The sequence below is a fragment of the Equus przewalskii genome, chromosome 4, assembly GCF_037783145.1.
Source record: "Equus przewalskii isolate Varuska chromosome 4, EquPr2, whole genome shotgun sequence".
Classification (NCBI taxonomy): domain Eukaryota; kingdom Metazoa; phylum Chordata; class Mammalia; order Perissodactyla; family Equidae; genus Equus; species Equus przewalskii.
Genome location: NC_091834.1, coordinates 62,299,067 through 62,325,402, shown reverse-complemented (window position 1 = coordinate 62,325,402; position 26,336 = coordinate 62,299,067). Strand labels below are relative to the sequence as shown.

Here is a 26,336-nt window from a genome sequence, read left to right as displayed (position 1 = left end):
CGACCACACATTCAGCCATTAGACACGTTGATATCTTGGAGTAAATTATCATACTTATTCACTTTCAGTTATCCTTCATTGCATTTTTGGACCTTAATTTTGAGGAGAATTCTTTGTTTTTAAGGCAGATGTTCTCAAACTTTTTCTTTCTCATTTTTTTTTGACCTTAGTCCCCATATTTCATAGGCTTTATACACCACTGAAGGTATGCCCAGATCATGAGCTGTGGTGGGTAAAATAGGCCAAGGATGGTGAACAGCTCTGGGAACACCAGCTATTACCCTGTCCTTTTCTCTCACACCCAAGACAGTGCTACTATGAGAGCAACCTTGAATCCTTTCTCATTTACTTTAAAAATTAAACCTGTAAAACTTCACTGCTTAGCTGTTTTTAGCAATGAATGGTTTTCAATACACCTTGCCATTGATCATGCCACTGAAGTAAACGTGCTGCCTTGAGGTAGTTCCTACAAATAGTTAATCTCATCCTTTGGGTTTTTTTACTTGTTTCCTTCTCAGTGGAAAACCTTATTCTCAGTTCTGGGAGAATATCTCACTGTAACCATCTATGTATTGACAAAAAGTAGGCCTATCTTTTTTAATGAAGAAATTGCCCTCAACATGAGAATCCAGCATCCTTGTCAGTTATTTTCCATGAGTGTACAGGGACAAACATCTGGAGCACCCTGGGTCCCAAGTGAGATAAGTCATCATAACAACACATGTTCTGATTAAGATCCCATTTCCCTTAGCCATTTGTCCATGAGAACTCTTGTGACCCATTTACTTAATGTACTAACACATGGAACATCATCAGTAAACACTGTGGTTTAGCAAGAAGAGTCATGCAATATTTGTTTTTCAAAACAGTTTACATCCTTATTTTCTCAAGTAGTGTAATAATCCAGGTGTCTAACCCTCTAGTCCAATGTCCCTGTCAAAGGAAAACAACAAAAAGTTAATAAATGGAGGAGATAATTGCAAAATTATTTTTAGATACTTGTTATTCTCATGCATCTGGATAAGACCTCACTAATTAGATTCTAAAAGATTTTCTTGCTTAAACATTTGATTGATATACCTCAGTGTCATTTTCTAGTTAGTTTTAGAAGCTGTACTATAGGCTGTCTCAAGAGTTATGATGAGTTCAGTGTAAGAGTTATTGTGAGTTCAGTGATGCTGAAACCCTACATAATTGTTGCTTGGAAGGATTTGGGGGAAAACTATTAACTAATCCATGATATGTGGGTGGTAAGTGGTCAAATGGGGTGAACTCAAAAAATTTGCTTGCTCCTTTTTGCTACAGACTTATACTCTCGAGAGTGTGGAAGAACAAAGGCTATTACTTACACATGGTTCTAGCATCGAGGAGTCACAGTGAATCAGAACAGTTACCTCTTGTGGTTACAAACAGCCCTTTCAAACCAATGTATTTTTTATATAGTTTTAGGTTCAGTGAATATCCTTGTACTTTTCAAGTATATAATAGATATCCTCATGGTGGATTATAAAGGAACAAGATGACATGCTACTACTATTATCCTCCTTAGGTTTTTGTGTTATTAATATTCACATTTGTACCATCAAAACAGCAACCGAAATTGTATAATAGTGTATATATATATATATATATATAGTATATATTATATAAGTATATACATATATGAATATATGTATATTGTGTGTATATATGCACTATATCTGTATAGCATGCTGTAAGATTGATGAGTTTAGAAAAAAATTGTGTTATATTAAAGGAAGCTTCTAAAGTCAATTCATGCTTTTCACCTAGCCATTTAGATTTCAGTCTCTTACCAAATAACTACATAGTAGAAATGTCAAATAAAAGTATATTATGTACTCTTTGTTAGTGACAAAATTAATCTTTTAAAGCAAGTTTTCCCTTGAAATTATTGATATATAAGCTTTCATTATTTCACTCTATCTTCTAGACATTTCGTTACATTCTTAATGTACCATTGTATTTTTAAAGGAACTCTGTTTGACAGGGAGGATTATAATTTGGGGACTACTGGGGAAAAATGTGATCTTTCTTTTTGTTATTAATACATGTTCAGGATTAAAAATATCTTCTTAGTATTCATGAAATGAATATTTATCTGTTTTCCCCCGAGAAAAATTATATTTTGTCAGATTCTGTGCAAGGGATTGGAGAAACACAGTTAACAATGCATTTGTCAAAAGAGACTCTATCAACCTTTAAAAAAATTCTTTAAAATAACAGCTGCCTTTTTAACTCAATAAGAATTAAAAAAAATAAAATAAAATTACCCGTTAAAAAATACGTAAAAAAAAAAAAAAACAAAAAAACAGCTGCCTTTGAAATGAATATATGGCAAAGTGAGGAGCCAGCGCTGTCTGCATTGTTAGTGCCATTTCTTTTCTAGGCACCCGCATGCTAGAAGAGCTGTTGAAAAGGCAATATCAACAGAGTATCGAAGCTCCCTCTGTATTTATTCTTAGCATTCTCCACAGAAGGGCACCGTGATCTCTAGGTGACGACATCTATATTTCCTAAGTATTAGCCCTCTATGATATATGCTATTTTTATTCTATACCCTGGAGCCACAATGAAAACATGAGAAAAAATGTTTGTTTTTCTTTCATTCATTCTGAATCTCTTATTGCTTTTTGAAAGTAACAAAATTGGGAAAAACATAAAGAGCAATCAGAAGGATTCAGGTCTAAAATCTCATCTCATCCTCACTTAACTTTCTCTGAAGACTTCCTTAGTCTGTATGGTCTCTGGCTTCTTGTTGGCTTCAAAAATAGCTGATTCAAAGACTGATCGGAAACAAATCTCTTGTGTGCAGACCGCTCTACCCTCACCTGCACCAGAGGAGTGGTAGGAGCTGTTGATAGCTGACTTTTTTTACTTACTTCTTAAGAGTGGACCAGGCCCTGGGGCACTTGGAAAATTGAGTGTTTTCACTGTTTCCTTGGGTGTTAAAGTACCAGGTTCTTAATACAGAGAGTAATAGCAGTAAAATACTTGGGCAGTGTGGGGCAGAAGAACAGAGACAGTTAATCACGTATTTTAAATTTGGAAAGAAAGACCAGGCTATATAAAGGAAGAGAGAAGGCAGCAAAGTTAGGGAATAAAAGTTTAACACCGTCATTATTCTCAGTGATAGCACAGATGCCATGGATCAAAAAGACAAAGAAAGAGCACAACAGTTGGACTTAAGAAAACCATCCTTTCCACTGTTCTTATTCTGTGTATTTGGATCAAATGGGTAAATTTTAGGAGATGATGGCATGAGCAAGGTTTCAGGAAGTTATATTCCCACAGGTTTACTCACTGTCTATCTATCTATCTGTCTGTCTATCTATCTACTCTATTTTTCCATCCATCCCTCTCTCTTATCAGGGCTATTGCATTGGTATTATATCCAGTGAAATCAAAGAGAATGTTTGTTCTATAATCACATCCTCTATCATTTGGGGCAAGGAGAAAGCCTGAATACATGCTTTTGGGTATTTGGTGATAATCATTTCAAATCATTTAAAATAGCTGTCTTTCACTCATGACCTAGAATGGTGAACTCCATGCCTGAATAATCCTAAAAGCTGTCTCTAAAATAATGTTTGTTTGTTTGTCTTTAGTATTTCCCTATTATTAAAAGACAAAACAAAGCCAGCACCACTTATAAGCCCCACAGAAATTCTCCTAGACATTTAAAATTGTTTGGTTTTACAATATTTATTTTTCCCCAGTTTTTTCCCCTGTATTTAGTCTTTTACAACTCTTTCTGTTGCTTACAGTATCACTTTGTTGTTTTTGTAGAAAGTTGACTCCATAGGGAGGGAGCTATGAAAGACTTTCTGGGACTTGAAAATTTGGTTTGAATCCCAGCTTTGTACTCAGTTTACATCTTTGAGCTTGGGTGATAGTTGAATCAGGCTGTAAAATAATCAGACCCAAGAAAAATGAAAAAGAGAAGTGTTTACAGATGTTTTCTAAGCCCAGTGCTAGATTGTTATGAGGTCTGCCTCACAGATGCTCACCTTGTGATCTAGGAGTGAAAATTATGACTGATAAACACATTTTTAATCAAATCATGTTAACTTGAACTTTAATCCACTTCTTAAAACAATTATCTTTAAACCAAATGGTTTTATGCAGCATCTCCACTTACCTACACGAGTGGCACAAGAAGGCTGGAATAAACAAGGCCACGTTGTTGTAAATATCCATCTTCTATCTCTCTAAATGAAGTTGCCTAAAGATTCTTCGTTATTCATTCCCTTAGAGTAAATACACTTCTGTGAATTTATGCACCACGTGCTTCAGCCTTCAGAGCCCCCTGGCTGCACCTTTGTGAGATGTAAGAAGTCTTTGGTCAAGGGTCGGGGGAGGGGATGACACTTGCTCAGGTATTTTCTTGAATTATCCCAAGTTGGGTGGAGATATTTTCTATTTCAGTTCATCCATCACTCTTAAAAAGCTGGGTGAAATTAAGTACTTTTTGTGACCTCAAAAAAGGCAACATGGATTTACAATCAATGGAGGTCAAAGCAGCTATAACAAAAATGGTCATGTATCTCAGTTAAATAGAGTGGCTTCTTACACTTTGTCTTTAGGCCCTCATTTTCATATACTTTGTAATCTTACCCAATTTTAGTTTAAAATGATTTTGCTATTTTAGCTTAAATTGGAAAGAAATAGACAAAATGGAAACAAAACAAAGCAAGTATAGGGCATTTGAAGTTCAGGAGAGGAAGTGTGGAGTGAGGAGAGGAGCTGACCCGATTCACAAACCATGTCAAAGTGGCCTGGACAGCAAGTGCTCTTCCCCTGGGAGATTAGTGCCACAACTGGCCATCCACTGTGGGGCTATTTCTCCATAGGGTATATAAATTTTGACATATCATACCTTGCTAGTGAATAAAATATAAAATCAAAGTACTTGTGTTTCCTTTTTAATTTTTATTTCACGCTATGAAAGTCAAGATTAGAAAAGGGTGGAGAGAGATTTCCTACTCATCATTATACCTTTATCTGTCCCATCCACCTCATGCTTATTCAATTCACATCCTTTCAATTGAAAATTAATAATTTGTTGAACATATGCTATGTGTCAGGCATGGCACTACGTGCAAGAAGAATTATAAAGATAAATAAGGTGTATTTTCTCCTGTCCTCAAGGAGTCTACAGTTTCAGGTGGAGCATCTTCCAGCAGACAGCTGGATACTAGGTACCTTAGGGTAAGTGCCCTAAGAGGTTCGTAAATGGAAGTTACTTTAGAAAGAGCTTGTGTTTGGGAAGGCTGGGGACCGTCACTCAGGTCACAGACCCAGCTACACAATATATGCCTCTTTTTCTTTTACTGTTGGTTGTCCTTAATGACAATGAACACAGGCACAGCTCACACATACAAGCTTCCCTTCTTTACCCCTTCCCTCTGCTCCTTGATCAGCTCCTTCCCTCTATCTCTTGACGGAAGGTTAAGGAGGGGTGGGTGGAGACCTGTAGCCAGCCACCCCACCATCTGACTCATAAGCAGTGACTAGAAAGGGAAGCAGATCTCCTCTCAGGGGTCTTTGGGTTCCATTAACACCCTGGATGGGCCTTTTTCCATCCCTGGGACCCAGCAGTTTGGACAGCAGGCCTCTGCTGACTCAGGCTGCATGAAAGAGGAGGTACAGCACTTTCCTTGTTGGCCAGTTGAGGTTCACTGTGTGTAACAGGGGTCCTTGTCAGGCATCTCCAGCTATCTGTCCCTAGCTTCCTTCCAACCAATTGGTCATTTGTTAAAAAATGAAACCTAACCTTATATCATCATAACAAAATTTGGCGTTGTATTTGAGGGCCTCAGGCTATCTCTTAGGGTGGTTAATACTATGAACCATCTGAAAGGAGTCTCATTACATATGAAGTCAAACTAGTAGTGACGGGGCCAGAGCACTAAGGAGGCGTGTCTTGTAACTTCCATGTGGACCACACTGCACATAGACTATCACAACAAGGGAGAATTTCCAGTTCCTGATTTCAGTTTTTGTTTCGACTCCTTCCCTCATGGGCAAGTACCAGAGAGGTCCCTGGCAACGTCCCTCACTGGTAGCATTAGTCTCAAAGTAAAGTGATTGGTCAGAAGTTTTTCTTTTTTCTGTGATTTCTCCCAGATGGGTGAAGGTGCCAATGGAGGGTATAAACATATTCAAGACCAGAATGAAGAAAGAGGAACAGTGGGAGGCCTGGATCAATGCTCCCTGGAAAACTGAGAATTGACTGTAATTACAATGGATCAGAAAGGGGGCTCGCCTGTCTCTCAACTAGTTTGTTGTCAATTTTCCACTAAATCTTATTTAGGAAAATATATTAGTCTTTAAAGTTGAAGGAAAATGTTCTTTGTCTTCTGATGACTCCTGACATCTCTGTAGATGATGGTGTTATCCTTCTTAACACTCCTGTCCCTTTGGAGTCGTGCACAGGAGGGAACCCTCTCTGACTATAAGGCGTGATGACTTGCAGAGCATGCAGCACTTATGGGAAGCAATAAAATAGTGGGTTTTTGTTTGTTTGCTTGCTTTTTTGCAATTCTGTCCAAGCCCATTGAGGTTACGCGTTGTAGAGTTGGCCAGGTGATAAAAATCCAATATTGTGTATTTCCATTAACTTAGTCCTGTTTCCATCTTTGTCTTTTTCTCCCACCACCTCACTCTGGGTCCAGTAGAGAATTCAGATGATTTACTCATCTGCACAATGATTTCAGTTGGGACATGTCTTGCTTTAAATCTTTGAGAAGCTTCTGAGGGTGGGGCAAGAATTCTGATAGAGGAACATTGCTTTTGGTGTGGAAATGGTTGGGATTAGATGAAACTGATTTCTTCCAATCCACTGACCCCCGAGACAAATTGACCAGACCTGACAGTCACTATCATCCTGATTGCAAAATAAGGTGTCTTAATATCCTTCTTGCATGAACCAAATGTCTGATAATCTAGTTTAAAGCAACTATTAAGGTTTCAAATGTAACTGGTGTTTAAAATTCTCCACTGAGATTTTTCCTGAATGAATAGAATGATTGTGTTACAAAGGAGACAGCAATGACTAGTGTTGAAGTGTGTAATTGATCTCCCTTTTTTTTGTCCCTCAGATTTTCTTCTCAGACCTGGAGGGTGGAGAAGGGGGGGAAAGGCAGCATTGACACTTTTCTTTTTCTTCTTCTTTTTTTCAGATTCAGAAGAGTAAAAAACACCTCATATACAATAAAAGAGGCTGCCAATGTCTTGCATCATTTTAGCTGAGCTTCTGCATTCTCCTTCTTCCACAAAGACCCATATCTGGGGAAGGTGTACAACTCTCAAAAACAAGCCCCCACACTTGGCCTTCTCTCATGCCATCTCCTCGCAGGAGATGACTGTCTGGGAGCTGGTTTGAAGTCTTAGAACTCTGGGGAATTTCCCCCCAAGCAAACAAAACAGCTTCAGATTTTTGCACAAACAGAACAAAACATGAAGGGACTTCCTCAAAATCCTTTGCTAATGCCCTGACTTTCAAGGCGCCTGTCTGGCCTCATGAGAATGGACATCCTGGATTTGCTGAGAGAGGCTTGAAAAAGCCACACACATAATAATTGCCATTTTATTACTGTCAATGTTTTTACTTTAAATGTTATTTTTGCACTGGCTGCTGATGGTGGATATAGCCATGCTGGCCTTCATTGCGGCTAAGATGATGATTCCAGCCTCTGGTTGTTCCTTTCCTGAGTCAGGAATATTCTTTTTCTCCAGTTTCCTTTCAGACTTAAAAATTGTTCTTATGCTTTTCTTTCCATTTATATACTATGAAATTCTTTTTGTTTTATAAAAAAGGAGATTTTCCTATAGGAATCTTTGTTTGATGCTTAATTTATCTGTGCGTTCATTAACATAAACCTGGATGTTTCAGCTGATGACCACATTGTTCAGGTGGGGAACCCAGTGTTTTCATTGGGTAGCATCCATAACTAAGTGGCTACTGAAATTTTTACCGCTGGCTGGTCCTCCTCTTTTGGATATCTGTGCTTTGATGTAATCACTCTTCTTTTTCTTCAGGGAAGTGCCAAGGGAATTAGTATCAGAGAGATATGCCAGATAATTATTTTCCTTTTAAGGAGCCTTTAGAAATACCAGATAGGAGATGATTAATAGCACAAATCAAAAATAAGAATAGTGAAACCAAGTCAAAAATGGGATCCAACGGAGTGCAAGTAAAGTAATTTTATGGGTCTAACTGGTGTGATTTGAATGAAACTAACTTTTAGAGTGTGGTTTTGGTTCACAAAGGAATCTTTGAGTCCTTCCCAAGGGTAAATCACATGAAAATGCTGGTGATGGAGTGGGATTAGTAACACGAAGAGGGAGAGCTGGATGCTAGGCTTAAGTGCATTCCCCATTTCAGATTTAATTTCTACATTAAAACAGCACAAAAATAAACATTTTAAAAATCCTCTCCTTCCTAAGGCAAAATGTCGGTATTTCTTCAGACAGAAAGGAGGAGAGTATGTGTATAGTCTATAAGGCCTTTGCCTTGCTGAAATATTCCCCAACAGAAAGATCTCTGTTGTGTAGAATGCACAGTGATACGCTGATATTTGAACATGGTTCTTTACTCAGCTTTACATTTTGCCTGGTAATAACATGTATTTTTCTGTTGCTTCCCATGCTTTCCTAACAGTCATCACAGTAAATAACGTGGTCACACATTCAAATCAGGGGCCAACCAGGTCAAGTAAATGAGCAAAGCAAGCCATGGAATATCATAATTATTTGGATAAATGGCGATTCATAATAGGCCTTGGCATCAGTGAGGCAGTAGGGAGAGTGGGGACGCTGAGGAATTGGAGAGGGCGTGTGCTGTTGAAAAGGGGCAGTTGCTGATCAGCTACAGGATTAGGGCTCTGTAGGAATGGGGGTCCTAGATCTCTAGGATTTTATCTAAACTCTCTCCAAATTTTTAAATGTTGGAGACTAATTCAGAAATTTACAAACGCTGTACTAGTCAAAGAAAACATGCCTTTGACCTGCTTTCAATGCATGGGACATCAGTTTGCAAACTATGTACTGTGAGGTGGTATGGTTTTGTATAGGAATGAAATACAACTAGTCCATGTCAATTCTTGACCTTGGAACCAGAACATTTTACCTCATTTCTATTCTGTATTTTTTTATGTAGAGCTTTGCAGCCAGTCAAAATAAAAAGCCTACAGCTTCCCTTTTGTACTCTAACAAGCAAGACTAAACAATATTTTGAAAAGAAACAGGACTATAGCCATTTTTTTCCAGCACTAATAAAGATGGAAGTGTTTTTCATTTGCTTCAAGTCATTAATTAACTGAAAAAGAACGGGCAGAAAATTTCATTCAGTACCCAACTCTGCTTGGAACTTTCAGTGTGGAAAAACATGTAACTTATTTTTAAATTCTTAAAAAGTGTTTCGAAGGGACATTGAGTAAAAATGCAAAATTACTTTTTAACAATATAAAACAATGTATTATTATGTTATAAATCGATGCTGGAGTTGATGAACATTAAAATGATGATTCCAAGTCAGTAGTGACTGGAAGAACAATATTTCCAAAGCTCCAGCTCACTTGCTATGGTCTTTTTATTCTCTTGAAATAGCTCTTCCAAGTTGAGCAGCAATACGGGACACACTTTCTTCCACTGCACGGATTACGGCATCTCACTCTGTGTTACATTGTCAAAAGAAAGCAAGGGCTTATGCATCTGAATTAAGAATTGACCCGTATGTGGGGAAAGCAGTAGGGACATTCCCACTATTGACAAACCGCAAGTTCTATATGTCCCCAAGTGGAAAGTGACAAATGGAGTTGACTCTTGAGTTTGGGTCCCCATGTCTTCAAATAGCTCTACATCCAAGTTTTGTTGATGTGGTATGTTTTGGTTCTATAATGACCCTTCCATCGGGAGGTCTTCCATTTTTATTCACACCAACCTTTCTTGAGCTGTGAGCCATAATAGCTTATATCAGCAGACAAGAGGCTGATTTCTAACCCATTAAATTCAAATAGATTTTCTTCCATTCTCTACTTCATTCTTGGAGCTTTTAAAAACTATTGAAAACATCTGCCAGGATCCCACTAAGGACCTAATATACTTAAACAATAAAATGATATCTAAACATCCGAAAGCCAAAGAATAATCTAGTGCACCTGTACATTTCATTTGCAGAATTAAAGCCATTAATATTATATTTTCCATCTGGAAGCATGCTTTTACTCAATGTGAAAAGTAAAAAGTAGAGAGCAACTTTATCACAGGATCTGAGGCAGAGAGCAGACAAAATGATGGGACCAATTTTGTAATCCATATTTTGGGAGTAAGGATATGATCTCTTAGCATCACTTCTGTCATGAATCACTTTTCTTTATATAGATGACAGAAAGAAAGAATATATAGTATATTTTCTTCTATTCTTAACCTTTGAGCAGAGACTTACATGAAGGAAATGACTTCATAACATTCCCCATTGGGTATGGGGGAAAGCAAAAGAAAAAAAGCACAAAATCATTTTTTCATAACGAGATAGACAAGATTCTGAGTTTAAGCTTTTATATGTAGTATTAGGTCCAAAATAAAGGGGATTTAGGGAACTTTTTCTTTCCAATTGGAAATTTTATTCTGATTCCGAGATCCCAACACATCCCAACAGGAGTTGCGGCACTGGCTCACCACAGTGCCTGGCGCACAGTCGGCATTCAGGAAGCACATGCAGAATTGTCCGACTGAATTCCACCATCCACCTGTGAGTGCAAACAAGAAGTTCAAACTTACCTGAAAATATATTCAACATCTTCTGTAAGCCAAGCATATGGCTAAAGGCTTACGTTCTGTGTACCCGTGACACAAATAGTTTATCATAAGAGAGGGGAAATTGCAGGTAGTTTGGGGAAAATTGTCAGAGCCAAGCTTTTGAAAAATTAAAAAATTAAAATTTCTCTATAGCCTTTAGATTTAAGAAAAACTAAAAACCTCCCAAAACAAAACAGGATTTACCTGAAAATGCTCTTCCAACAGCGACGATGACATTAATCTATATGAAGTACCAATGGATTTGTTTATAATCCAAGTTGAAACATTTAGAATCCAAAATGGACTCTCTTGGAGCAAATAGTGCAGTGTGGGGAGTCATTGCTCCATTTTTCTCTTCCAGTATTATGGTCGGTATAGCTTTGAACCATGGCAAAATTGGACATTAAAGAACATAATGTTGCAATAATGATGTTAGAGTGGATCTTATGTGGTGAATAAATGGAAAGTAATACTTGTAATTCATCAACGGTCATCCATGGTTTATGGCCTCATTATCACTTAGAAAATGAACTTAATGAAAAAATTCTAATGAACAGCTCAATATTTCTAAGAAATATCTCTCTGAGGACCAAAAGACACATTGCCTGCCAAGACCAGATTTCAGTTGTTAAGATTTCTGCTCATCAAAGACACTGATGGGCACAGAGGTGACACTAGAATTGGAATGGTAATAGACCGCTCTGGGACATTAGACAGAGTTCATCTGATAAGTGAATTTGGGTCCGAGGAGGTTAGAAAAATGGGAAGCCATGCTCTGGATATCCTCATTGGACATTTGTAGAAGACTGGATGCTCTTCCAGGAAAGTCAGCTCTAAGCCAGTAGTGTTTCATTGAAAGAACATCTTCTTTTTACATTAAACAAGAGTGGGGTGCAGTGAAAGACTTGGACTAATAAATTCATGTAGTCAATTTAAAAATTATTAATTTATGGTTGTTTTAACTAATGTCCCCACCTAACCTATTTTGTTTTTAATATTGGCAGACATATTTGAAATGAATTTACAGTTATTCTGGCTTCTGTTCTCAGGTGGAAGTAGACTGACACTGGCAATGACTGGCTTCACTAAATCTGGGCAATCAGCCTGGATTGCCATCTGCTGAACCAGGGAAAGCAGGGGGTGGTGTGTGGGCCCTTTCACCTCATTCAGGGCACGCTTACTCAGTCTCCCTTGGGGAGACCTCTCCTTCTCTGGGGTTAAATGCTGGCTGTAGTAGCCCAGCCAGTGCCATCATGGAGGCCCTCAGCTCTCGTCAGCCTCAGCCATGATTGAAGCTCACCCATGTATCTTCATGGGAGCTGGCTTCTGAACCAGGAGAAACATTTCTCTGTCAGGTGATGGTGCAGGATAACTCATTTAAAATAAAGCCTGCTAAAACTTAATGTCTAAGGAATGGCTTTTAAATAGATTGACCTGGAGGCACATCATTGTATAGCCTTTGCTTCTGTGTCACGATCTGTCTTGGAGTAGGTGTTTGTGTATTAGAGTCCTTGTCTTTGAGTGAGTATATGTGTACAGAAATATAGTTACACACCAGTATACATAGGTTTATAGTAAAAACCTACAGCCATAGGTAACATCCAGTAACTGATTCTAGAGATAGAACTGTAGTGTATACGTTTTCATTTCTTCTTGCTTTGATGATATTTTTATACAATTTTATATGCTGTAAAAATTTTTAAAAAAATATTTGCTATTTTCATTTGTAGAGCTTGGTTAGGTTTTTATCACCTCTGGTGCCCACTTTTCAGCCAGATTCCTCTCCCCACCTAATTTAAGAATCCTCTCCCTTTTTCATACCTTTTCTTTTGCCTTTCCCTTCTTTTTTTCTCGTTTTTGTACCTTTCACAAATCCCTTCCTTTGCCTCTGTTCAGGCAAGCCATTCTGCTTGCGGTATTATTTTAGCACATGGAAACACAAGATAATGGAAAAAACAAGAACACATTGTTCCAGTATAATCCACATGAGGAGATGTTGGGTGCCAAGGGTGGGGTATGGGTAGTTGGGGAGAAGGGAATAGATTAGGGAAAGGAGGCAAGCAAAAGGAAATCCTTATGGGAGATCAATTACCCAAAGCAAAGTGAATCACTTCGAGGCTAGTATAATGCTGTCATTATCTTCCTTCAGTGCAGAGCACAATTTTGCTGTCGCAGGGTTTTTCTCCTTAGGGTGCTGTGCCCTCACCATGGGTCTGTAGACTCTCTCCTAATAAGGGCACTGGCCATATGTCAATGGATAACTCAGCTTATCTCCTCAGCCTTAGATTTTGCTGCTGTTCAGGTGGATTTGGGGGAGATTTCTGGATTAATATAAAAAATGTTTAACAAGACTCAAAAGAGGGACAAGCAGAACCAAAATCCCAAATCTCAGTGCAAATCATGCCGAATAAGTAGTTTTTTGGAGGAATAAGGATGGAATTTCTGGATATGTTCTAAGAATGCTCTTCCAAAAGGGAAGATGGTAAAATGGACTTGTCTGTATTTCATGGCAGTGATAGAATGTACCTCCATGATGTGAAATATGTTTCTAGCAGATAAAATGCAGGTTGCAATTTGCATTTGTATATCATAGGGCAAGAGAATGACCATCCCTTCTGAAGAAGAGTGCTTGTTCCCTATGACGCTGATTTGTCCTAAAAGAAACTATTCAAATGCCATAGCATCACATCTCCAAATGCAAGAATAAATCATAGGAATTCGTGTAAAACAATATGCTAAACTGCTCTCAATAAATTACATATTTGTTGTAAATCTTTATTGCACAGATGAGGCTGACAGTGCCTCAATGTAATAATTTTCCCCCAGCATCTACTAATGAATAAGTACATGTATGTTCTTCTGATTACCAAATAAAAACAATGAATTAACCTCACTATTGGAATTTGAAAAATGAAAAGGCTGCTTTTTCTTTCTTTTAATGTTTTTCGTTGTCATCTATGTTCTGTCCCAAATATGGGGCGTCCAAACTCACTTGACCATGTGTCTCTCTTGTGTTCCTCCAAATGCCACATAATATCCAGGCACCAAGTGCCTTTGCCTGCACCTTGAAGATATACATGATGTATCGCGTCACATATAGTCTTTTCTGAGGGATGAGGTAGATGGGTTATTGGAAGCTCCTTAGAGGCATAAGAAATGTCAGTCTTATCATGGAACTTGACTGCCTTCCATATGTTCACTTTTCTTCTGGGTACCGTGATATTACAGTTTTACAGTCCTGCAAGGCTAGTTTTCAAATTCCAAACATTTTTTTCCTTCTCCTGCTCTCGAAAGGGCTACAGCAATATTTTCTCTCTCTCTAGCCTCGAACATAAGGAGTCTGACTAAGGAATAGTCATTCCCCCTGTTTGTGGGCACACAAGCAGTTGACTTACTGGATGGCACCCAGCCGGCCTCCTTCAAACCAGCCGCTAAGAGGGCCTCCCCTAGTGGCGATGATGCATATTACACAAATACCACCCTCTTATCCGGGCCACCTCTGTGTACTGTTCCTATGTAGTAACTCCACTGGATTATTACTCCGACAAAGGGGGCTGTGATGTTCCTCCCAAGCAGCTGTGTTTGCCATGCATTGAAACATGTTTTTTTAATTTTGTTTTTTTCTGAAAGCAAAGACTGAACTTACTCATTTTGAAAAATACAGAGAGGTATAATAAAATTAAAATCACTTATAACAGCCCATCTAATGATTATTCACTGCCAGTTCTTTACTGTATTTATTATGGTCTTTTGCTATGTATTTTTACACAGTTGAGGCCATACAGTACAGTAATTTAATTTTGTATTATGGTTTGTTCACATAACGTTGGATTGTAAGCATTGTCCCATTTTTAAAAAAAACTTTATTAATATAATTTCAGTACCAACATAATATTTTATTTTGTGGCTTTAGCACAGTTTACTTAACCACCTCTCTGCTGTTGGACAATTAAGTTACACACTTTTATTTTATTTTTTGCAGTTGCAAATAGCATAGGCCTGGAGCTCTTTGTACATAAGGCTTTGTCACATTTCTGAATACCTCCCCTGGAAAAATTCTTAGTTGTAGAATTACTGGGTCAAAGGTTGTGAACAGCATTTCGGACTCCTTGTTTATATGCCCAATTCCAAAGCATATTCAAATGTGAAAACAGCCATATTTAAATAGCATATAGTGTTGCATGTCTGAATAGCTCTTGTCTTTGTGATCGTTGTTCTTTGATAAACAGAGGTCAAGTCACAGAATAGCAAGCTTATTATTGATGGTAGTTGCGTTGTGGGGAAAAGTGTTATTAAACACTCTGAATACGCCACTCTAATTTAGCTGCTTTTGGGAAACAACACTGAGGGAAGTCCGGGTGGGTCTGAAGCCCTCCAAACTTTCAGTGATTCCACAGCCCCAAGCAGAATGTGAACTTCTTTGGATGCTCTTTTTTCAAGGCTGTAAAGAGGCAGAAATGATGATTTGTTCTGAGGCATCAGGCAACAGATTGTTGATCTCTGCCACACCCCAATCGAGACATAGAGAAGATGTTGGTAGAGGTGCTTAGCAGTCGTGATCAGAGGTTGTGGAGCTCATAAAGTCAGACGTTGCAATGTGCTAAAAGAAAGAGTGGAAAATGCCCAGTAGGGTGACAGACGCTTTCCCTACTTCACTCGTTCAGCTCTCATCTCTGCCTGTGGGATCTGCTTGTGTTATAACAGCATTGCTGTTGTTGGACCATTTCTAATGATGACACTTGGTCTCAAGGGCTCTTAAATCACCCTTTCCCAGTGGCTTGGGCTTGGCCATGGTAACCTTATGTTGCAGAAGGGAAATTATTTGTTTGAGGTCGAGCTGCAAATGACTTGGGTTTAGTGCTAACCTCACATCCTGAGTCTTCAGTGTGTGTATTTGCCCCAAGGTGGGCAGCTTTGGCTGTCGCCTCCATCACTGTCCTCTTCTCCAGACTCCTGATGAAGTGGATTCATTGCCCTTTAGCTGAACCAACCAAGGATGTTAATTTGAAATATCTGAAAGCTATTCTTTTGTGAAAATATACTTCTAGTCACACAAGCTGCCGGGATGACATTTCTGCCCCGAGCTGACTGATTGGGTTGTTTCCTCTTTGAGTATTCCCATGCCGTGGGTCAAGGACGATGTAATTTGTGACCTTAAAATGCTTATCTGCCAGGGATGACATATTAACTACTTTACACGCAGACACTCACATCACTTTCTTTTGAATATAAACTAACAAACACTTAGTTGCACTGCACAGTGTGCTAAGCACTTCCACATGTGCACTCTGACTTGATCCTCACAATTACGTCCTAAAACGAATGTTTTTAGACGTGAAGAAAACGGAGCTTAGCAATGTCAGCACTGAGGTAGTTGTTTATTGATGTTCTCATTTTCCCTTCCTCGTGTATAAAATATTTCCAAATTCCAAAATCACATACATTTAATCAATTTGTTTTTAAAAAATTAAGAAAGCAGGATAAAACCAGAGGCAGAAAGTAGAGCTGGTGTAGACAGAGCAAACCAGGGCAAATGTCACGCAGGCTCAACAGGCCTCCCTTGTCCCCGGTGTTAAGTCATAAATTGCTTCTGAGTTCCCTGGAAGCCTAAGTAAAAACAAAAAGAAAGTATTTACAAGATTCACGTCATCCAGGAGGATAAAGCACACCAGTGGCTCGGAAGAAAGGTCACTTCCCCCGATGCTGGAAGAAACGTCATCTACAGGCATTCACGGAGGGCGGTGCCTCTCACGCGTGGCTGCAGGTCACGTGTACCCGGGAACTTGAAAAATCCCCAGGCCTGGGCCCCACCCAGACAAATTAAACAGCAATTTTGGGGGAAGGGCCCAGGTATCAGCGTCGTTTCTTTAAAACTCCCCAGATGATCCTAATGTGCAGCCAGGATTGAAAAGCACTGACAGAGTGAATTCAGAGTCACTCACAGAGCAGCATCCCCCGTCAAGTTCTACAGTAAGTCCCAGAGCGAGTTATGTGTACCCCTAGGCGATCTGCCAGCATGAAACAGTAGGGGACAGTTTGGAAACTGATCCCGAGCTGGATCTTCCAGCTCAGTTTCTGATGTTTTCCCTGAGAATGGGAGCAAGGAAGGGGTAGGGTTTTAGAAAATGAAACTTGGGGGACTGGCCCCATGGCTGAGTGGTTAAGTTCTTGCGCTCCGCTGCAGGCGGCCCGGTGTTTCGTTGGTTTGAATCCTGGGCGTGAACATGGCACTGCTTATCAAACGACGCTGAGGCAGCGTCCCACATGCCACAACTAGAAGGACCCACAGTGAAGAATATACAACTATGTACTGGGGGGCTCTGGGGAGAAAAAGGAAAAAAAATAAAATCTTAAAAAAAAAAAAAAGAAAATGACACTTGGATTAAGTTGAATATTATTCCCAAGAATGGAACTTTGAGTACAGTAATAGGTAATTTGGTGGCTGCGGAGTGGAAAATGATTTCAGGAACACCTCCTCAGTTAACAGGAGCCAGTGAGTGGCTGGCTCACTCAGAACCCCACCACCCCCAATGGTCCATGGTGCCGCCCGAAGGTCTGAGAAATCACAAACAGGTTTATTTTGTGTGTCTCCACCTGCTACCTGTTTGTGACACGATTAGGAGCGGCGTGGGTGGTTTCTCTTTGTCCTGAAATATTGGGCATTTCACCAAGCATACAGAGAAAATGACGGCATTTCTAGAGGGGCTCGCGGTTCTGTTCTTCCACTGACCCAATGGCGCCAGAAGTTCCTATCTCACTCAGTGTCTGCAGAGAAGATACCAAGGGGACGAAAAGCTGCCCCAAGGAAAAGCCATCAAGCTGCAGGCTTTTGGAAGATCATAGTAGGTGATTTTTTTTTTTTTTAAGATTTTATTGTTTCCTTTTTCTCCCCAAAGCCCCCCGGTACATAGTTGTGTATTCTTCGTTGTGGGTCCTTCTAGTTGTGGCATGTGGGACGCTGCCTCAGCGTGGTCTGATGAGCAGTGCCATGTCCGCGCCCAGGATTCGAACTGACGAAACACTGGGCCGCCTGCAGCGGAGCGCGCGAACTTAACCACTCGGCCACGGGGTGAGCCCCCATAGTAGGTGATTTTTTAAAAAATTGCACCAAGCCTTCCTGTGAAATGGGCTGGCACTAGTGAATGTTTCTGCAGGTGATGACACTGAAAGCTTGTAGTCACTGGGTCCTCTGCAGGTTTTAAGTGCTCGCATAGGCAACGTTAAAGTGATCGCTCAACTTCACAAGAGTATCCACGGAAAGCAGAGTGCCAGGTTTCCAATAGTTAGACAAGAAGAAGCAGAGCTCTGTCACACGAGGTTTGCCAAGCCCGTCTGAAGGTCAGGATCAGCTGGGGCCCTTGTGAAACATCCAGGCCCCTCCGGAGATGCTGGCTCACGGGGCCTTGGCCAGGCCAGGGGATCTGGTTTTGTTTTTCCTTTTTGTTAAAATAATTGTTCCAGGTTTTTCTTATCTTCAGGCAAGATGAAGCAGACCTGGATAATGGGTTGGTCAAGAAACAGCAAGAGTCATTGGGAAAAGTTTCTCTAGGTTTAAACTCTGAAGGATCTTGGCTTAAATTTTGCCCCCCAACACTCAGTAAGTTTGTGCAAATTACTTAAGCTCTCTTTGTCTACAAATTTTGTAAAATAGGAATAATTTTATCATCAGATAGTATCAGAAAATATAACTGATGTACATTTAATCGTCCATCCCTAACAAGGTGCCTATAAAACATAGTAACTGCTTGATGTGTGACAGTGGCTATTACTAATGACCAAGCAGTCAAATTGTGAATCACAGCTCTGAATGAAAAACTTAAACCCTACATCCATCCTAAAGCGATGGTTCTCAACTGAGGGCAATTTTGCTCCTAGGGGACATTTATCATTGTCTGGAGGACATTTTTGATTATCACAACAGGAAAGGTGCTACTGATGCTGAGTCGGTAGAGGCCAGGGATGCTGCTAAACATCCTACTATGCTCAGGACAGCCATCACAACAAAGAGTTATGTGGCCTAAATGTCACTGTGCTGCTGTTGAGAAACCCTGTCCCCCAAAGGGACAGTGAGAGAAGTAAAAAGTCTTGAGGGATAAACACTTTGAGTCACTGGCGTCCCCACAGTGGAGGTGGATCCAGTGGGACACAGAGGCATTTCTGGTGGATCAGGAGTGGCTCTGAATAAGAAGGTCAGGGGCGTGGATTTGCTTTCTGGTAATGCCCCTGATCGGGCCCAACTTGTTACACACTCAGGCTCACTATTCCTTGTGTAGGATTCAGTGTGAATGGCACTCCCTGGAGTTGAGCAGTGAGGCAGCCCTGACCCTGACCCAAAGTATCACTTTGAGTAAATCTTTTCACCTTGGGGTGTCTGAGACACCTCATTTAACTGACGATCATTAGACTTACTGAGGAACTCCTTGACATGCAAACTTCCGGCTCCATTCCCTTGAGATTCCGCTTTGCTAGGCTCAGGAAAGGACCCTGGAGGCCATATTTCTAAAAATCACCTCAGGGGATTCTGAATCAAAGTTACAGCTGGGTTTAGACCTTCTAAGTTCCCCACCAACTCTGACATTCAGGGCATCTACAAGACCTGGAAAATGGAGACATAAGGTTCTGCCAGATACAGCTTCTCTCACCTCATGTAAATTAACAGTTTTTGTGGGTTTGAGGTGTTTGGATTTTGCGTTTTCCATTTTCACTATTACTCCTTCTACTGCTAATAATAATAATAATAATTAACAATAACACAGAATGTTAAGGCTAGTACCCTGTTCTTTAAGACTGAAATGAAACTGTCTCAAACACCATCCCAAAGGTCTCTCTCCACGTGTCACCAGGGCTTCCGGGGCAGGGAATGCTGACCCACTCGCCTCCAACCCCCAAGTTCCTGCTTCCTCTGATGTCGATCAGTCGATGGTCCTCTTGCTATCTTTGCCCATGACTGTGTTGACTCTGACAGAGTTTTCTCAACCAACACAACCTTCACTCACACCCATCCTCTGCATGTAAAGTAGACTTTACAAAAAGTTTGGGTCGGTTCAGGGGACTTGTAACAGAAAGAACTTAACACTGAAACATGTATATCCTCTGCTTAAGATTCTCTCTACGTTTCTGCCAACTCAGACTGAGTATCTGCCGTGTTACTGGATTCTGGCCTGCAGGCCTCTTTTGCCCCACTCTGGATGGCAAAATAAAGGAATGAGTGAATAAATAAATAATATTTATATTTATTTATAAAATGTACATGTATATATGTATGTGTGTACATATCTAAGTACAAAATAAAATACATATGTAGTGTATGTATGTATACATATGTATGTACAGGATTACTGACTCAATGAACACAAAATAAACACATGTATATACATACACACACACAAACATATATATAAATATATGTTCTTTTGCAGAACTATTCAGCCCTCCCTTCATTTTGCTCTCTTTCCTGATCCCCACCCAAGGGGCTGCCTTTTCATTCCCTCGTGGCCCACTAAACCGTTTATATGAACAGAGATAATCCCTTTCCTAGTAAGAATTCTGCTGCCAGCTGCAGAGACGTCACAGAGCCCGCTGACGCAGCATTCGTGGAGTCTCCCACATTCCTGAGCACTCACACACGCTGGGTCTTTGAATCTTCGCCAGAACACTTGGATGCGATTGTTGTCGTTTCTCTCACTTTGCGGATGAAGACCTGAGCTGCAGACAGATCAATTTAATTGTTTGAGGTCCAAAAGCAAGTAAAGGCTGTAGGGACAAAGCAGGAACAAACCCCTGGTTCCTCGATTCTAAACCCAGAACTTTCCCTTCCACAGCAGTAGTTCTCCATCCTGGAGGCACATTAGAATCATCTGGGGGACTTGAAAATATACTGATACTGGGGGCCGGCCCGGTGGCGCAGCGGGTTAAGTTGGCACGTTCCGCTTCTCGGTGGCCCGGGGTTCGCCGGTTCGGATCCCGGGTGCGGACATGGCACCACTTGGCAAGCCATGCTGTGGTAGGCATCCAACATATAAAGTAGAGGAAGGTGGGCACGGATGTTAGCTCAGGGCCAGTCTTCTTCAGCAGAAAGAGGAGGATTGGCAGCAGTTAGCTCAGGGCTAATCTTCCTCAAAAAAAAAAAAAAATACTGATACTAGAGCTCCACCCTAGTAGAGTGAAAAGAATTTCTGGGAGTGTCCTCAGGCAACTGCATATTTAGAAAGTTCCCTGGTGATGCTAAGGTGCAGCCTTGCCCAGTCCTGCGCTGGTTGCCAACATGCCAACCTCCACCCAGGAGACTGAGAACCATCATGCGCACAGAGGTAAAGGCTGTGCTCCTGGCTCTTGTGGATCATGGAATATGTACTGCGCCCACAACCTCACCCAACCATCCTCTAAACATTGTTTTCAAACCCAGATTTTGGCTCATTTGGTTACAGGTGAGCATTTACCTGTCCCAAGAAGTCTGTGCACAGCCCTACTTTTCCTTCTCCTCTTTTTCCTCTTTACAGGCACAAAGAAGCGTTCTCAAGGCTCACCAGCCCCAAGCACCAGCTCCGCGAGTCGCCTCACCTTGCCAGGTGGGTAAATAGCATTGCGCCATAATCTGAGCACTTACAGACAACAGAAAGGACTGGTTTCTCAGGAGCCGAGGTTAGCAGCTGGTAAACTGGCAATCTGGCCCCTTAGTTATCCAGGCTACCCCATGTTATCAGAGAGCTTCGTCTCTGTCATACACATTTGTAAGGTTCCTCCGGGAATGGGCGTGATATAGCCATAGCTGGTTCACAATGCCTCCTGTTCACTGATGGAAAGAATAGAATTTTGATCTTTCTTAATGTTCATCTAGACACACTATGGAAATGTTTCCTTGAGAGACAGATGGTGCAGGGGAAAGAGTATGAGGCTTCAGTGTGAGAGAGAGACTTGGGTTCAAATCTCAGCTTTGCCATGTTCAAATTGTGCAAGCTCACTGTACTTATTCAGCTTCTTGGAGCTTATGTTTTCTCATCTGTTTGCATCACAGGAATTAGAAATAATACTTGTAGGGGGCCGGCCCCGTGGCCAAGTGGTTAAGTTCGCACTCTCCGCCTTCGGCGGCCTAGGGTTTTATTGGTTTGGATCCTGGGCGTGGACATCGCACCGCTCATCAGGCCACATTGAGGCAGCGTCCCACATGCCACAACTAGAAGGACCCACAACTAAGAATATACAGCTATGTACTGGGGGGATTGGGGGAGAAAAAGCAGGGAAAAAAGAAAAGAAGATTGGCAACAGTTGTTAGCTCAGGTGCCAATCTTTAAAAAAAAATAATGTAAATTAGCATAGCACCAACTCATGGTGAGTGCTCATAGCTAATCTCTACCATTGAGAAATATGGAAGTCATGAACAATCTATATTTGATCCCATCTAACATTTACTAAAAATGTTAAGTGTTCATGTTGATCCTATGTGATAACTATGTAATATGAAAGGCACCTAGTGGTCATTCTGTCTCCATGCATAGACTTACAATCTCTACCACGATTTAATTTTTACAAGGAGACCTTGGAAAAACACATTTGGGAGGAAGGAGAGGTTATAAAAGGTAAATATGGACATTATAGAAAACTTGAAAAATAATACAAATTATAAGAAGGAAAAATGTTGCCAATAATGCTACTACTCAGAGCCAACCAAGATTACCCCTCCCTCCGGTCTTTATTAAATAATTTTTTCCCTAGTTTGGAATTATACTCTACATGGAATTTTGTTTCCTCTCTTTTAAAATTTACCATTGCATTATGAGATTTCCCCCATGTTATTAAATATTAAAAAAATTTCGGTGATGGACTAACATTTCATATGATTATACCACAACTTATTTATATATTTGTTGATAATTTGGCATTTATATAGCTCCCACTTTTGTTATTGTAAATAACCTTACATTCTTGTACATAAATCTTCTTCTGAGTCTGTAAGTATGGGTTTAGGACAGGTTTCTGCAGGTAGGGTTACTGGCTTAAAGAATGTGTACATATTTAGATTCTTGAGACATTATTATCAAAGTGATTTCCAGAAAAGGAGTATTATTTCTTACTTTTAGCAGTATTTGCCATTTCACTATCCTCTTGCTAATGCTAACATTAATACTTTACCAATTTGATAAGAAAAAATTATGTCCGTGTTTCGTTTGCATTTATTTTATCTTTTTTTGAAAAAAAATCTGTTTTCTAACGTTAATTTATCTTTTATGTTTCTTCTTTTGGGAATTGCCACATTGCATCCATTCTGAGAGGGACAGTGCCTTGCATTTTAGCCCCTCTGAAACAGGAAAGTTTTGCAGTCAATGGTGTGTTGTAATTTAATTAGCAGCATTTTTTCTTGGTTGTACATCAAATAATAGTTCCTTAAGAATCAGTGGCATCTTAGATTAGATGAAATATAATCTGTATCTATCTGCTTTGTCAACCTCAACTTCTGTAGCTTCCCTACCCTAGTCCAGCAACTTGACTCACTGTCCACTGAATAGCCCTTGAACTTTCTTGCCTCTGTCACCCTGCCTGGAACATTCCTTTCCCTTTTCTCACCCTGGCTAGTTTCTCTTCGCAGTCCCTCTAAATCAGCTGGGTAGAATTAGTACTGACTTATAGTGATTTGCTTATAAGTCTCTTTATCCATTGACGGGTGGCTTTTTCAGGGGTGGAGACTGTCTTATCCTTTCTACCCCAGTGCCTGGCAAGGTGACAAGCACATATTGGGTGCTCATTAATGATATAAGTCTGGGAGCATGAGTGTGTGAGTAAGCACTGTCCAATTTAATGTATGACCATCCTCTGCAAAAGGCTCATTTTCAATGTTGGATTTCATCAACTATACTAACTAGCCTTTTAGTATTGAGTAGTCTTTGCTCTGCAGTCTCTGTAAGCCACCTTCATCTTGTCCCTGCTTGTGATTATTGTGCTCCTAGGAGTATAAACATTAGGAGGAAAACAGCTCTGAACCAAGCAACCCTAGTGTGCAGTGATGGTGTTTGCTCTTCTTTGTAAGGTTATAACATTCCTGGGTCAGGTGGGACCTCTGAAGCCATCCTGGACATCTGCAAGAATATGCAAAGCTGACCTAGTTCCCCCCAGCTGTGCTGGGGGCCTATTGCTGGCCTGCTGTGTTTCCAAGGCCTCTGACTCAGAGTCTCAGCCACCTTGTGTTTGGGCTCAGTCTGACAGTTTGGAGTGGTCCCAAACTGGTGTTGTAGGCTTTGAGTTATGACCACTACAAAGCCTACAGAGATGGAGTTGGTACTTCTCACAACACTTGATATACTTAACCATGCTTTGTCTAGCAAACACCCTCCACCTCCACCTTATTACAATGGCCAGCTCACTACTTCTCCTACCTACCTCAGGAATACCATGTGTTGCCTCCCTCTGATGCAAATGCCTCTCCTGCAAGCTCTTGGTGCTGTCAAACAATCTATCATGTTTTAGGATACTCAAAGAGCCAAATGGAGGAATAATCCTTAAAAAACAATAAAGTAAAATTGTACAGAAACAAAACAAGAACAGAGATATGCAAAAGAAGCAATTCAAAATCTGAAATTTTAAAAAGCAAACATATAGTTATTGGAATTTTTAAAAGAAATAAAAACACAGTTGATGGGATAAACTCAAGATAGAACACAACTGGAAAAACAATCTTGGAAGATAGTCCTGAGGATTTCACACCAAAACAGTCTAGAGAGGGAACCATATGAAAAATGAAAGAGCATGAGCCATAAAACTCTTAAGAGAAAACATAGGGGTAAATATTTGTGACCTTGGATTAGGCAGTAGTTTCTTAGATATGATACTTGAAGGCCAAGCAACCATAGAAAAATAGATAGAACAACTTCATCAAAATTAGAAATTTTTGTGCTTCAAAGGATGTTATGAAGAAAACGGAAAGAAAATCCACAGAATGGAAGAAAATATTTGCAAATCTTATATCTAATAAGGATCCAGAATATGTAAAGAATTCTTACAATTCAACAATAAAAACACAAATAGCCTAATTAAAAAGTGAGCAAAGGATTTGAATAAACACTTATCCAAAGACAATAGACAAATAGAACGTGAAAAGATGCTCAATATCATTAGTCATTAGGGAAAGGCAAATCAAAACCACAATGAGATACCATTTCAAATGCACTAGAATGGCGAGAATAAAAAAGATGGATAATAACAAGTGTTGATGATGATGTGGAGCAATTAGTACCATCATACACTGCTGAAGGAAATGTAAAATGGTGCGGCCACTTTGGAAAACAGTTTGGCAGTTCCTCCAAAAATTAGACATAGAGTGACCATATTACCCAGTAATTCCACTCCTAGGTATATTCCCGAGAGAACTGAAAACATATGTTCACACAAAAACTTGTCCACAAATATTCATAGCAACATTAGTCATAATAGCCAAAAAGTTGAGATAACCTAAATGTCCATTAACTGATGAATATATAAACAAAATGTGGTATATCCATACAGTAGAGTATTATTTGGCCAAATTAAAGGAAAAAAGTACTATGCATTCTACAGCATGGATGAACCTTGAAAGTATTTACTAAGTGAAAGAAGCCAGACACAAAGGGCCACATATTGTATAATTCCATTTATATGAAATATGCAGAATTGGCAAATCCATAGAGACAGAAAGTAGATCAGTGGTTGCTGAGGAGAAAAGAGACTGGGGAGTGAATTCTCATGGGTGTGAGCTTGTATAATGGTGGTCATGAAAATGTTTTGGAATTAAATGTTGGTGATGGCTGCACAACCTTGTGAAAATACTAAAAGCCACTGAACTGTACACTTCGAATGGTGAATTATGTCTCAATTAAAAAAATGAAAGAGGCTGGAAGATAGATAAGTGGCTCTAAAGACTCCAAATCTTAGATGGAAAATGTACCTCAATTGCCCTACTTAAATAAAACCAAATACATACCTAAAGCTGTTGTGTAAGATTGCTCAAAATTACGTCAAGGGTGAGAAAATCATAAAATGGTTTGAAGCTGGTTACGTTCAGGGGAGCTGCAAGCAGGTTACCTATAATAAAATGACAACCAACTGACAGCAAAATTTGTGTTGGCAACGGTAGATGCCAGAAAATAATGAAGATATATCTTCGATATGCTGAGGGAAAATAAACCAATATATAATAGCTGAATTACTAGTTATGAGTGAAGGCAAAGTAAAAACATTTTCAGGTACACGATGACATAATTTACCACTCACAGACTTCAATAAAGAAGTAGTAAGGGATATACTTCAACAAGAAGAAAAGTGAACCCAAAAGCAAAGTGTGAGATATAGGAATTAATGATGAGCACATGAGTAAGTAAAACATGTTGCTAAAGTTGAGTAATGACCATAAAAATAATGTCCAATTTTTGTGTTAGAATAGGAAACAGAATCTATAGATGGAAGGAGGGATATTCAGTAGTTAAGGAGTGCTAAGATCTATTTGTCTTTGGGCAGAACTTGGTAATTTGTACTTTTTAACACAAAGAATC

At 39.9% G+C, this 26,336-nt stretch overlaps 1 protein-coding gene across 10 annotated transcripts in view; it reads left to right on the top strand.

The window, feature by feature from the left end:
- PDE1C (phosphodiesterase 1C) overlaps positions 1–26,336 on the top strand; it is a 597,159-nt gene that overhangs the window by 556,617 nt on the left and 14,206 nt on the right. For 6 of the 10 annotated variants that reach the window (XM_070616196.1, XM_008522292.2, XM_070616191.1 and 3 more), the window contains one exon: positions 21,321–21,389. In XM_070616196.1, the coding sequence (XP_070472297.1) occupies positions 21,321–21,389 (69 nt within the window). Of the gene's footprint in view, positions 1–7,202; positions 13,715–21,320; positions 21,390–26,336 lie in introns of those variants that run through there. The other 4 variants (XM_070616192.1, XM_070616194.1, XM_070616195.1 and 1 more) reach the window with 1 other exon arrangement.